This window comes from Cydia pomonella, chromosome 16, assembly GCF_033807575.1.
Source record: "Cydia pomonella isolate Wapato2018A chromosome 16, ilCydPomo1, whole genome shotgun sequence".
In the NCBI taxonomy this organism is placed as follows: Eukaryota; Metazoa; Arthropoda; class Insecta; order Lepidoptera; family Tortricidae; genus Cydia; species Cydia pomonella.
Window position 1 is genome coordinate 17540555 of NC_084718.1, and position 14645 is coordinate 17555199.

General features: G+C 38.9%; 1 protein-coding gene across 1 annotated transcript in view; it reads left to right on the forward strand.

The window, feature by feature from the left end:
• The window catches only part of LOC133526390 (frizzled-10-like), a 32934-nt gene extending 18433 nt beyond the window's left edge, over positions 1-14501 (forward strand). Inside the window, exon 2 of the mRNA XM_061863001.1 lies at positions 13025-14501. Within this exon, the coding sequence (XP_061718985.1) occupies positions 13025-14392 (1368 nt within the window). The 3' untranslated portion in view covers positions 14393-14501. The remainder of the gene's footprint in view (positions 1-13024) is intronic.
• Positions 14502-14645: the final 144 nt, after the last annotated feature.

Below are 14645 nucleotides of genomic sequence, written 5' to 3' on the forward strand. Positions count from 1 at the left end.
ATACTAACTCGACGTAGGATTAGACGTAGTATATTATTTGTCTTTAACTGTTTAAAGACAAATAATATACTACGTCTAATCATTCACCTAATTTAGAACCGGGTAACAGACTGTCTGGAGATTTACTTTACGGGTTCGAACTCGGGCTAGCAAAGTAAACGCGCCCATAGCAAAATAACCCGCGCCCGCGCAACTTTTGCTGTGATATTCCAAAAACTTAGAGACCACGGGCGTTGGCAACTGGTCCAGTATAAGTTATGCAAAAAAACTGTGAAGTCCACTTAACAGAAGACCACAGCCATATGAGCCATAACACTGCCAACACTGCTTCTTACTCTGCAAGTATGTGTCGAGTTAATTGTAGTGAGTATAGTCTCGCCGGTGATGGAGTTGGTACCTTAAAAACTCACCAGCTGTGCGGGCTTTAAGGCTGCTGAACTCCCTTCTGTCATGGGCACCGGATTGTGATATGTTTGCAAGTCGATGGATGGCTTTGTATCAGATGTGTCTGCGGTACTGAGGTGATGGACGAAAGTTGATTGTGATCTGTTTTTTCCTATTGTGTGGTCCTATTTTATAATCTGAATTGTACAGTGCTTTGGTTTCGACTGTATTGCTGTATATTGTGTTTCCAATAAAATAAAATAAAACGCGATAAAATATTACACCCATAGATCTGCGGTATCCTTCACGCTGGTGGGTCTTCCGTACCTTTGTTTAGCACCATTGTAGTATATAAAACTTAGGATTGTAAAATGTTACCAGTTTACAGGTCACCTCACACTGGTTTTTTGCGAATTTACCACGCCCATGCCACGCATTCAATTGAAATACTCGGCCTGTTTTCATTAGCGGCGTCTTTGAGCAGGGCTGCTAATAGGCAGATGCTCGCCGATGGCTATCAAGACGGCTATCTTTTGGAGCTTCATTGTCGTTGGTCACGTCTTTTAAAGGCTACGTATGTATTTCATTACAACTGTGGCTTTACAGGGTGGCCTTGTGTATCAAAGTTAATGGATAATATTTAATACGTTTTAGTTAAATGCTTGTAGTTTTTAGTTGTGTTGTTAGTATTTTTATATATCGGTAAAGCTCTGGTGAATTATATAAGTATTCTATAATTATTGTTACTTATGGAACCTACCTGTTCAACAACACAACAAGGTGGTTTTCTGAAGCTAGATTGTCCCAGTCAATGTCTTTTAAAGGCAGCCAAATAACACTAGACCCTACTCATAGTGTTGTGTTCCTGCCGGTGGGTAAGGTTGCCAGAGCTCCACGAGGGTGCGGGGTATTAGGGTTGGCACTCGGCAACGCGTATGTAACGCCTCTGGAGTTGCAGGCGTCCATAGGCTACGGAGACTGCTTACCATCAGGCGGTCCGTATGCTTGTTTATCACCGACGTAGTATAAAAAAGGCTGCATAATATGTATTTACTTATATGTAAAACTCTGGCGGATTGTAGTATGTATGTTAAAGGTCTACTGAATTAGATAATAGGTATTTTAAGTATTGTTATCTTACTAAATTTGGTTTTTTGCCGATCGAGGTTGTTTTAAGCTTCGTTGTCGCTTATTTATTAAGGCACACATTAGGGAGATTTGCGACATCCACCCAATGTCGCAAATCTTCTTAATTAAATAATACGACTATAATCTCTCATGCTCGGATAATCCCTCACTTAATACGTACACTACAGTTGCACACATCACATAGATAGTCCATTGATATCTGATAAGAATCTACTGATTTTCATCTGATACCTGCGTACGTATCTTTAGAGGATGATATCGCGAGATATTTGTGGTACCTAAATATATTGTCATTATCATTTCCACAACAATTCGTGTGTGAATCATGACATCGTCACAATAATAAATTATTTTCTAAGGTAAAATATGTTGAGAGCTATCGACATACGAAGATCAAGGATTCAAGATCAAGCCAACAATTTAAGTCACATTTTACAATTTATTAAGCATACTTTGCATGGGATTTTTCGACCCCATACCGCTGTCAAGCTGTTAAAAGAATACAATATATAATAGCGTTGTTATAGAATAGTGAAATTGTATGAAGTGACATTTTATCAAATTTGACATCTGTATTAAATAAAAGGTACCTATATTGAAACATTTTTAAATTAATTTTATTCGCATTTATTTTTAATTTATTGAATTTAGTTTTTATTGTATTTTGTTTGATTTAATGTCATATCTTTCTAATTTCAATTAATTTATTTATTCTTAATCATCATTAATTTATTGACATTCCCGTTATAGTGTATAGTACTAACCATATATTTTAACTAACTAACTAACTAACTGCTTTGGCTCAGCGATCCAAAAAGAATCTTGGCCTCCGAAACGAGAGAACGCCACCTGTCCCGATCCAGCGCGGTTTCATATACGGCGGGCGGGTATGGTTCGGAACCATATATTTTAAGATATATAATTTGTACTAACAACAATGATCTCAGTTGGTCTCTCAATAAAATGAAATTGTATTGAAAAGACATTGCCCGCGCCCTCTTAGAAATAAGATTGTGTTCAGATTATTTTGAACTACCTATTGTATCTGTTCGTATCGCAGTTGTCTCTCTAAAGACGTATTTACATTTACAAGTTTAAAAATAAAGTTTATATTTTTGACAACCCTAGCTCAATTTATACATCAAAGGGCTCCCGCTCCAATGAAGACTTCCCGTTGTATACAATGTACAGTATACGCTGTTTGTATACGATACGCGAGTGTATACAGAAATGTGGCTAGATTTGTTTACCGCAGCTAAAAGTGTACAAGGCCGAAATAAACGTCAGAGTCCATTTTTCAGATTTTTGGCCCGAAAATATATTTTTTATGAATTAGTACAATGCCAAGATAAACATGATCTTAGGAATATTTTTAGTAAAGTTTGATTCTGAAAAAGGGAAATAAAGGAAACCTTAAAAGGTCACTCACTTCCGCCCATCTGTTTGTCGGTCTGTCTCATCTCCTTATCTCAGAAACGAAGACATAAAAGTGTGTTCTTAGTCTTACCCATAACCAACTTAATTCCTGTCGTATTTTAAACCACATCTATAGTGCAGTCGTTTTTAGGGTTCCGTACCCAAAGGGTCAAACGGGACCCTATTACTGAGACTTCGCTGTCCGTCCGTCCGTCCGCCCGTCCGTCCGTCAGTCCGTCCGTCTGTCACCAGGCTGTATCTCATGAACCGTGTATTTCTGTTGCCGCTATAACGGAACCCTAAAAAGATACCACACATAACTCTAAATTGTATTTTTCTTAAACTGGGATTTCTGTGGATTTGGAACTGAACGAGTCGACCCGTTTTAACATATTTATTTAATATGTTCGTGTCTCACGGAATATTGTTGTTATTACATACATACATATAATCACGCCTATTTCCCGAAGGGGTAGGGTAGGCAGAGACCACGGATTTCCACTTACTACGATCCTGACATACCTCTTTCGTTTCCTTCACTTTCGATTGTTGTTATTGTTGCATATTATTGTCCTTAAGACTAAAAATATATAAAGTAACTTATATTATAAAGACTTATAAAAATTACTTAAGACTTAAGATTTTACTTTAATAAAGACACTGCCCCACACGTACATCATAGAGTTCTTTTTTTATCTTCAAACGTTAATTATTAACCCACAGTCACTTTGATCCGCTATATCGGTGCGTTTGAAGTGCCGTGTCGTTTAACACGTGGGTTCAACTCCATCTACATACATTCCATTTAGAACTTTATGTCTAGAAAATTAAATACTTTATTCGTTTAACTAGTAAGGCTATTACTATACTCGCTGTAAGTGCACTAAAAATAAATAGAACAGGCAGTAAGCGAAACATTTAAAAGTAAGTGTAAATAGATTTAAACATGTTGATGTACAAAGTTAACTAATTTAATGCCTTGTAAATTAAGCGGTTGGCTTTGAAGCTGGTGTGATTAATTTTTTGTTTGACTCATGGATGGAGGTTACTTTACTAAAACGCTGTTTCTTTGATGGAAATTAAGTGGTGTCAGTTGTTTGGTTGTGTATTCTACCCTCCTAACTTTAACTAATATAACTCATTTTGAAATCTCATTCAATTGTGTGACATATTACATGAGAACAAGGTATACAATTAAATTATATTTTAATGTGAGTTATTGCACTAAGATAACGATAGTTTATTATTCAAGTAGCCATATTACAACGTCAAATAAAGCTACGCCGGCTCTAACCCTCTACACCTCTGCCTGAGATTTGAATCCCTCCTAAATAGTAGGAGGGTATCCCAATATGGGACCGGCAAGAAGAAGCCCGGCGCGAAGAAACTTATCGTTAGGAGGACAGTATTAATAATCTATTCAGTGATCCGGTTTCAAAAGTTGATAAAAACATTATGTCAGGCCAATTCGAACGTGCGCTGACATCAAACCGATATGTCAACGGACCAGTCATGGGACATTTAAGAGAAAATTTGGAGTATTTTTGATATTTCACCGACACCTATAAAAATGTATCGCTATATGCGTTGAAAGTGGACTGTTCTATTCGTATTTTATGTGTCCTATGTATTTAATTAAAGCTACTGCAATTGGTTTCAATATTTTTAACAAATTAAAACTATGGTTATTACTCCAGTCATGTCCAGTGTATGGCGCCATTAATTTTCTTACTAAATATCAATGAAAAATTAAACTTAAGCAGCTGTTTGACTCTTGTTTATGGTAAAATATTGCCAGCGTTTAAAAACTGATGGTAAATACTTGTTTTACAGAATTTGTTTATACCATCCCATTACTGGTGCCAGTCATCATAGGGGCGTTTACTAGGTGTATAAGAATGATATTGGAATCATACCAGTTAGCGGCCATTTGCGCTTTCATTTCGCTCAGACTTGTCCGCAAAAGTATTAGTGCAAGCGAGACGCCCGCGCAAATACTTTTGCGCGGGCGTCTCACAGCTAACTCGCATGATTCCAATATCATTCTTATCATTCAACGTCAGTTGTCATCTTACACTCCCCCTTTCTGGGGGTGTGAGGTGGCCATTTTTGGGCTTTGCCCATTTTGGCGGCTGCTGTCGCGGGCTGTAACGACAGCCTGGTCTGTTAGGTCAACTTTTAGGGTGTTGGCCTTTTCTTTTCTTCTCTCTCTTTTTGATTGGCCATTATGGCTTTGAGGAGTTTGAGGTCATGTTGGCCGATCTGTGCGTTTGTGGGTTTCTTATCATTGTCAGTGCACGTCCGAATTGGCCTGTGTTAGTCTTGTCATGTAGTGCATTAAACATTTACCTATAGATGTTTAATATTTGGTTTTACCTTGAGTTTTCAAGAAATACAACACCTCAATATTGTACCTACTGTATGGGGCTATTAAATGGCAATAGTTTTATGATAACATCCGTAATATGATACGTAGGTAGTGTTGTCACATGAGATCTTTACACACAATATTGTCTATGGTGTGAAACGTTTTAATGTTCCCACGAAATATACTTTTTACGCAGAAACATGTACCTTATTAGGGACGCTCTGCTTTTCTAATTAATTTTGATTAGAGAGTAATTAAATTGTAATTGGAGCGATTAATAACATCTCCATTACTCTCTCTACAGCTAAATCCCACGGAGTTTTCTGTTTTTCTTCTTGGAGATGAATGAGGTAGTCACAGAAAAAATATTAGCTAGTATTTATTAGCTACTCTGATTCCCGGCTGTAGCACGGTCTCATTTTTATCACTTGTAACGTGAAAATAGATTAAACGTCGTAAAATAATTTAAAAAAGACATAAGAAAAATCAACCATAAAAAAATATTTATAATTATTTTTACAAATAATTATTTAAACCGATTAAAAAAATACTGACTAACAGGCGATAACGCGATTAAAAATGAACCCGTTTTAATTGCTCTCAACTGTTAGGGCAGTAGAAATTTCATAACATCTAAAATAAAAGGCAATAAAGCCGTGTCGACACGACTCACGACACGCGACAGACGATACGACATGCATGTGAGATATTAAAGTATTCTCGCACGGTCCGACTCCGGCGCATCGGTTGCGCCGTTACCAACTGTCCTTAACATCAAAGGCGGTTAGGGTTAGCACTGTTTAAATGCGATTATGATATATTGTTAATAAAAATGATAAATGTCTTTAACCAAATCGAATATTCTAGATTACGTTTCCTATAAACAGTGTCTTTATAATTTGGGTTTATGATTATAAACATGTTTTCATTAAAAAAAAATCGAGAGCTAAAATAATGTGTTTATAGTTCTAGTCGTTTTTTTTTGTGTAAGTCACAACACAACACACGTTGTCTTGTGTTTGGTACCTACCGGCTTAACCTTTGATAAGACACGTCACAGATATGTATTATACGGCATAAATGACATATAACATCAGCTACAGAATATGATTTTTTTTTCTTTTTAAGCAGAAGTTTTAGTACTTTAAAGAAGCAATGAAGCTGGAATAGTATTTTTTTAATGGACCGTCAAAGGGTTAACATTCAGGCCGAAGTAAGTTTTGCGCTTTTATCAGTCATGGCTATCTAGTTCCAACGTAAGTGCATGAGTGAAGCATGATTCGATGATACGACCAAAACACAACCATCAGACCAACCACGGATCCGTGCTGCAGTGGCAGCATGGTTCCATTTTTATCGTTTGTCACTATGCCCGTCACTTTCGCACTTACATACTTGTTAGAACGTGACAGGCATGGTGACAAATGATAAAGAGCCGACCATCTTAGCCCTGCTGGTCTCAAATAAGCATCGAGAAACCTCATTTGGGTTGTCTGCCAAAAAATGCGTCCAACCCTCTAATCATCCACCTATATTAAGATTTCTTCAAAAAGTTATTAGTTGACAGCCCTACGTGATGGCGCACATCAAAGCGTCGCCGGCGCACTCGGCTATTTTCGGCCGCTTCGGTAATTATTTTTTTGTCACACGTTGCTTTGTCCTTTGTTGCTGACGCCGGATTGATGAATGTTTATACGTGACTTTAACTTAATGTCTGTTTTACTTTTGAGTGTCTGAAACTGAATAGCTTTGATGTTGGACCAAAATGGATGCCGGTTGGCTGTCCACCTGTTTTAAAACTCCTTCCAATAGGTACTAGTTTCTTAAGTGACGATTTGTTTCGATGACAAAAACACGACAACAATTCTCCACGAGGGAAACTTGACAGTTGTACTTGATGACAGGTACCTGATTGACCCTTAAGTCCATAGGAGCAACATACTTATTTGCTTTTTTTACTAGCCTATTATGGTGTCTCACGGCTAGGCAAAGGCCTATCCCCTAGTCTTCCACTACGACGGATTTAGTGCCTCTTCCGGCCAGTTGTTGAGAAAGGTGTCTAGGTCGTCCCGCCATCTCCGTCTGGGCCTGCCGCATCCGCGCCCTTCTTCTGGCATCCAATTGGTAGCTACACTAGCCCATCTGTCTGGATGCATGCGGTAAACGTGACCGGCCCAGTCCCATTTGAGCATAGCAGTCTTTTCGCCGACGTCAGCAATGCGGGTTTTTGCAAGCATGCTACTACAATACTTACTTACTTGCTATCATATTTGGAACAAAAACGCATCTCTACAATTAATTGCGGTTCGGTTCGGAAATCGAATGGCTAGAAAGGATTGCAAATGGTTTAAGAGTTAATATTTAGATGTAGAGACAAATCGAGGCATTCATTTCATTAAATCTGTGATAATATATTTACAAATATAAATACCTAAACTGTCTGAGAACTTCTTAAAACTTAGACCTAAAATATCAAAATCTTATTTAAAAAACTGCTAAAAAGCAGTTACGCTCGTTATAAAATAAGGACCAATTTTGTAACAAGTTTCTGTAACTAAACAGTACATGGCACATGTCTTTACTTGAGGTACAGGGCACAACAAATCAATTAATAAATGTTTTAAATGCCGATACGGCTAACTGAACATATCAGAAATGTTCTCGGAAAATGAATAATAACTTTTTGTATTGAACACTGAAATGGTAGCCGGTTATAAAGAGTTCTTTGGCCCCGTCATTTCAACGATTCGGCACTGTGTAGATGTTTATTCAAGCAAATAAATACGGCTCTAAACCTCAATGGATTAGATCATGTAAACAAACTCAGAATTAAGAAGATCAAACTTAATACAAAGCTAAAATAGACTGACTGTTTAAAGTAACAAGGTTTACTTTCGACTAACGTTACTAAAGGTATCAATAGACCCTTGAGCGCGCTCGAAAACATCCGAAAGTACTTGGGCGAATGTTTGATCTAACGTTTGTTAAGGGGTAGACAGATGAAATGAGCTGTCAACGAGAACATTAAAGTGGAGCTGTGTCACCGAAGAACCATGTCAAATTGACAAATGATAAGAGATTCCTTTCGATTTCATTTTTAAGGTAACATTGACCATTGGTGGTCTAAGGTTCCATTACTTGCTGAGAAATAAATGCCTTTTTCATTCAGTTTTCATATCTCAAATTGAGTCATAATGATCTTGAAATCTAGCTAATAGGGCCTAGGGTACCTAGGCTAGGCTGATAGATGGGAATGACTAATTACAGTTTCAGTGACCGCTTTAAGCACTTTATTTCTAAGAACCCATGAGATATGCGAAATTGCGAAACCGTATCATCGCTAAATTACTGAACCGATTTTTATGAAAATTGCCATTTTCTGACGAAGCCCATGAAAACAGCTAGTTCTTAATAAAAACTAGTGTTTGATAGAAAAGTCTAATAGTGTGTAGTTTAAGTCTAGTGTTTGGCACAGGACCGCGAAAAGTGGCGCTGTCTTGTGTCGGAGGCGGAGGCCAAGTCTCATTTTGGGTCGCTGAGCCAACGGAACGGAGTGAGTAATTAAGTTTGGTAGAGAAGTATATTTTAGATACCTACATTAAAGTACGTGAGAATGTTCCAAACGTAGAAAATTAAATCGTTAGGTATTTCGCACCGAGGTCCCATTCCAAGAATCCATGTGTTATAAAATACCGCGTGTTTATTATTTCATGTGTCTGATTACAGCAACTGCCTTCAGCGGTACATTACAATGGGCTTGAGTTTCAAGAAATGCTTCGTCGTAAATACCTAAGTAATTAAAATACACTTGTTACTGACTACTGACGCAACTACCTTTAATTGTTAGAGTCAGACCAAGATAACTCTGCAGCAATTTATATAGCACAAACGTGCAAGTATTCGGTATTTAAAATGTCAAACTTCTATGAAATGATGACGTTTAAATAACACTCAGTAGGTAGGTTTAGGTCTGTGCTATAAAACCGCTGCAGCAGTGATCTAGGTCTGACTCTAGCTAGACTTTGGATCTAGAAGTTTTATCAGTGAAGCCATTTAATTTAATTATGATTTGAATACGTAAGCTTAGTATACATTTCTTGTGGTATGTGGTAAGGAATGTCCTTCAATTCAATCTGTCATTTAGCTTTTGTGGTTTCGTTGTAATGATACCTACTTAACTTGATATTTCTACTATAATGATTCCAACATGATGCCGCTTCACGCACCTCTTCCATTTAGAAAGCAAAACCTGTAGAACGTTTAATTTTTTTGTGAATAATAATTTTTATTCCCGAAAACAAGTAGGTACACAAACCATCATCACACACAGCGCAGGCCTTGTCAAAAGTGTAGGTCTGTACTGTACTAAACGGAATCCGCAACAAACTTCGTCCAATCTACATAACTGATAATCCGCCGCAGCCATCGTCAAAAATTTATGAGATAAAATCCGCAACAAGCATTGTCCAAAAACCTAACACTACGTACGTTTAATTTAGAGGTTACTTGTACACATAACTCTCGCGCCGAATGATCATCCTCAATGACAGTTCCTTCGAGTATTTGGTTGCGCATCATTAAAAAAAAAATGAAATAAATTTTTACCGTATTTTTAAGATAAATGTTAAATTTCACAACTCCATATAAAATTGAACTGTCATAAAGATTCGACCCGAGTTTTTTATTTATTTGAAACATAATATACAGCATTACAGTCGAAACCAAAGCACTACAATTCATATTATAAAATAGGACTACACAATAGGAAAAAACAGATCACAATCATCTTTCGTCCATCACCTCGCAATACCGCAGACACATCTGATACACAGCAGCAAAGATGTATAGGTAAAGTTATTGTTATAGCTGCTCCTTAACCCAGGCATCTTAGCGACCGACGTCGACATTGGAAGGCTCTTCGGCTCGCAAACAGTCTGTTTGCCCGCCTTTGTCCCGTGTTTGTAAAAACTAAACCGGCGAGCCGCAGTAATAGGATGAGCAGCGTTGTTGCAATCTCTTACCAACGCGAGTCGATAGTGCCGGAAATAACCGCCGAACAAACCTAACTTCAATGTTCTGCTAAAAGTTTAAGCGTCTATGGCGTTTTTTGCGACATAATTTTTACAGCAAATGTATATCTACTGAAAACGAATGTAAACAAACTTGTTGGAAATTTATACTTACATTGTCCTAATCTTGCTAACAGTTTTGTGACTAAAACGGCCGGATAACATCTCAAAAAAATATCGTTCCGCTGCGACGCCGTAGCTACCCTTCAAACAGCAAATAACGTACGTTTAAGATTTATGTAAGCAATTACTTTCATATGCATGTTGTGTTCGCCTGTTATTGGGTGAATACTCGAGCTATTTGTTTTTATTGTCATATGTTCAATAAGTTTTAATATCTATGACACCTGTTGGCAAACCTTAATAATAATAAATAATTACGCTTACATGTTACGAATCTCAAGGACCCAGTTATACTGGTTGTCTATAGAACTCGCTTACCCAACTAATGGAATGGAATAACACCGCCAGGTACGAGGATTATCTGAAAACCTCTTTAAAAGTTTAAGAAACTATTGCGATGCAGACAAAAAACTTTAAAAGGTTGGTGTAATGTTAGACGGGATTTGATACTTCTTTTTGAATCGGATGTTCAATATGTAGATACGATCTTTAACTCAGATAGTGATCTATCGCAGCTTCCGTGTTGATAAAGACATTGGCAGATCTTATCGCAATTTTGGAAATAGGAAGTTTGGTATAACTTGAATAGATTTTTTTTGGAAAAGTTATGAATGGATTTGGCTCTATATCTATTCTTTGCCAAGTATACACGGTGCTCACGAGAAACCCGAAAGATTTTAACCACGTACTTCTGAAGTCAAAAGAAGGAAAAAAATGTTATACGAGTTTCAGTAAATTCGCCAAAGATTTTTTTTTGTTTTTTTTTTTTAATAATTTTGAACGTATTTGTACATAAAAAGTTAATATTATGGTAAAACTGGCACTGAAAATATTTTTTTACGATTTTTTTGTTGTAAAAACTAGTTCTTGCAAAGGTTACTTGTCACTTTGTGACATCTATCAATAAGGATATTTAGTTAGACTACGCCCCATAATGGCATCATCGCGATCAAAAAGACGTTTTGCACTAAGTTACGATAAGAAGATGTTTTTTTTACATTGGTGTTAACTCTGAAACTAGGCGAAATCCAGATAAGTAATACACTGTCAAAATCTTTCGGTTTTTTCATGTAGCACCGTGTATATATGCTATAATCTCTTTAGCCAGAATGGGTCTACGTTAACTTGTTTTTTAAAATGGTGATGTAGTTTTATTATCTATTATGTAGTTATATTTCTCATATTGCACGCTCTATCTTAAGTTCTTATCAGTCATCTCAAACTCAATATATGTATTTAGATATATGCTCACGCAAGTAGGTAGATTAATTTTAAATTTATTCTAAAACAGCCTTTTATAGTAAACCAGCTGATAACCGATAACCGATAGTTGATCTACCAGGTACATGATATGATTTTAAACTGAAATAAACGTTCACATCTTTCAAAATCTTAGCCCAAATGTGTTTGTTGCATGCCTGCCTAACCCAAATATCTGCTCCAGCGAAGCGTGCATTCCCACAGAAGCATCTCTAATTGCCAGCAGCCCAAGGGCGGTGGTTCCGTGGCTTTTTGCCCACTATTAACAATGCCTGGCGAACCGTTAAAATCCTGCAGCCGTTTGAGGCTTGCAATGTGTGTTTTTGTTTAGGATAAACTTGTTTCTTAAAATAAGCCTTACTGCCCTTCAATTTTTAAAGGAAAAGTAAATCTGAAACCTCTTCCCGATTTTTTTTACATACATGCGCAAATGTTTGTTGTGTAACAGACTGATATAAAGCCGATTTAAGTAGTTTATATGTCAATAAAAACTTGTGTAAAAAGTGCAAACATGAATAACTTAGATATGTACTTCAATATTAGGTAATCATGTACGTTTCTAGCTGATTATGGAGCCTGAGCCCATCTGTCAGACGTTCATATACTCGTATGACATCATTATCTAGAAATGTAGGCACATATTAGGCTACCAAAAGCCTACTGTGTACGGTGTAATACTACATTCGCTATAAGTAATTAAGCGCAGACCTAAAAGACAAATGAAAAGCCCTCAAAATTTCACCGCTCTAAACCCGTCACACAAGTCACTCCGACCCTTTACAAAAAGCAAACTCGTCAGTTCGAGTCCTTTCATTCTGACATCCGCAAAAACGCGACCTTGCCTTTGTATTTGCGGCCTGGGAACTGATGAACGAGTTAGCGAAAGGTTTCCTGATAGTGATTTGATTAGTGATTAGAAGGGAGGCTATATAATATATTGTCTTACATAATGGAATTAAGCTAAACGTAGGAACTTTTCTAACATTGTATTGTAAATAAGTACAGATGATGAAGTGATGTGATGAAAAAAATGGGTACTGATCATTTGTCTTTTGTGACAAAAAAGGTGTGATGTGAGGCGTAAAGTTGTGGTGAGGGTTTTCGTCGGCAACTAGCATTATTTTATATTCGTAGTATTTTAACACTAAGTGTGACCATTACTTTTAATGTTTAAGCGCCTAATTTAATAGTGATTAGTCTACTGCAGTTTGTGATGTGTTGTACAAGTGCTAAAATGGATTTCTCCTTGTTTCAGATGGCCGCATTCGCCAGCATCCTCTCGAGCGGCTGCTCGCCGCACGCGCGTTTCCTGCTGTGCTCGGCCTTCGTCCCGCTCTGTACCAAGGAGGTGTCGGGCTCCGTCAGCGCCTGCCGTGCGCTCTGCGAGACCGTTGCCGACGACTGCAAGGAACAACTCAAGACCCTCACGAACTTAAACCTAGACTGCACTGCATTCCCGCTCAGAGCAGACAGGAGACTCTGCATGCGGCCGCCTAACGCCAGCGAATCTGAGCCAGAACCACCACCGCCCCCAAGATGGCCTTTCCACGAACAAGATTTACGCGAACACGGCTGCCCGCCGGCCCACACAAGAGCACCCACTGGAGAGTGCTGGCCTGCTTGCGGACAGCCAGCCCAGTACACTCAAAGCGACAAGCGAACAGCTGAAATTCTGATGACTACTCTTGCTTGGTTCTCATTACTATCCACCTCGTTCGCTTTGCTGACGTTCTGCGCGGAGCCGTCGAGATACCGCTACCCGGAGAGACCAGTAGTATGGATGGCGGCGTGCCACGCCATTATAGGCTTAGCGTACGTAGCGCGCGGCTGGCTGGGAGCTAAGATAGTGTCATGCTCCGGGACTACACTTGCCGTCGACGGTCTAGCATCAACTACCTGCGTCGCGTTCTTCTCTATAACGTACTACTTCACGCTCGCCGCTGATGCTTGGTTTGCGAATGCTTGCGTCGCATGGTACCTAACTGCAGCCAGCGAATGGTCGACAGAAGCTCTAGAGAGGGCCGCAGCGTATCTCCACGCAGTTTCATGGGGATGGGCCGGCGCGTGGACAGCGGCAGCTTTAGCCTTGAGAAGAGTAACTGCAGACGAGCTGACAGGGACGTGTGTGGTATCAGACGCGGCCGCTGCCGCTCTGATTGGGGTGCCAAGAGGCGCGTTGCTTGTGACATCTATCGCGCTTGCTTTCGGCGCGTGTCCAGGCATTATGAGAGTGAGAAGAGCTTTGGACTCACGAGGTGCAAAGCGCGTCGGAAGGCTCGCTGCTCGAGCTGCCGCCTGTGGAATACTATATTTAATCTTAGCTGCTGCTGGTACAGCAGTGAGAGTCTACGAATCTCGCTTAAGAGAAACGCACTCCGGCTTAGCCTTGCTAGCGGCTTTAGAGTCCGGGAACCAAGAGGAAACAGTCGGATCTAACGGCCTTTCAATCTGCCTTTGGCTCGCTTGCGGAATAGCAGCAGGCGCGTGGGCGTGGTCGAGGAAATCAGCAGTTGTCTGGAGGAAAGCACTATGCCCCCCTCGCAAAGCCCCTAGCTACTCCCCACCCCTTCTTAGAACTAATCACCCCTACTATAAGAGACCGTTGCATGTGTCCAGAGTGTGAATCTGCGTGAAAGACTGTTAAGTGCCTATATGCCTTCTGTGAAGGCGCTCTCGATATATAAACTGTAAATAATGTAAATATATATTATACTGTTGATTTTGGATACAAATACTATGTTTTCTTTATCCCCTTTTTTGAATAACTTCGGATGACATGCATCAAGAGTTCACACTTGACTGTCGAAACCCCTAAAACTAGAAATTGACGCATGGGATCTTTTCAAATTATAGTTAATTCTTTGGTGTAAGGATAG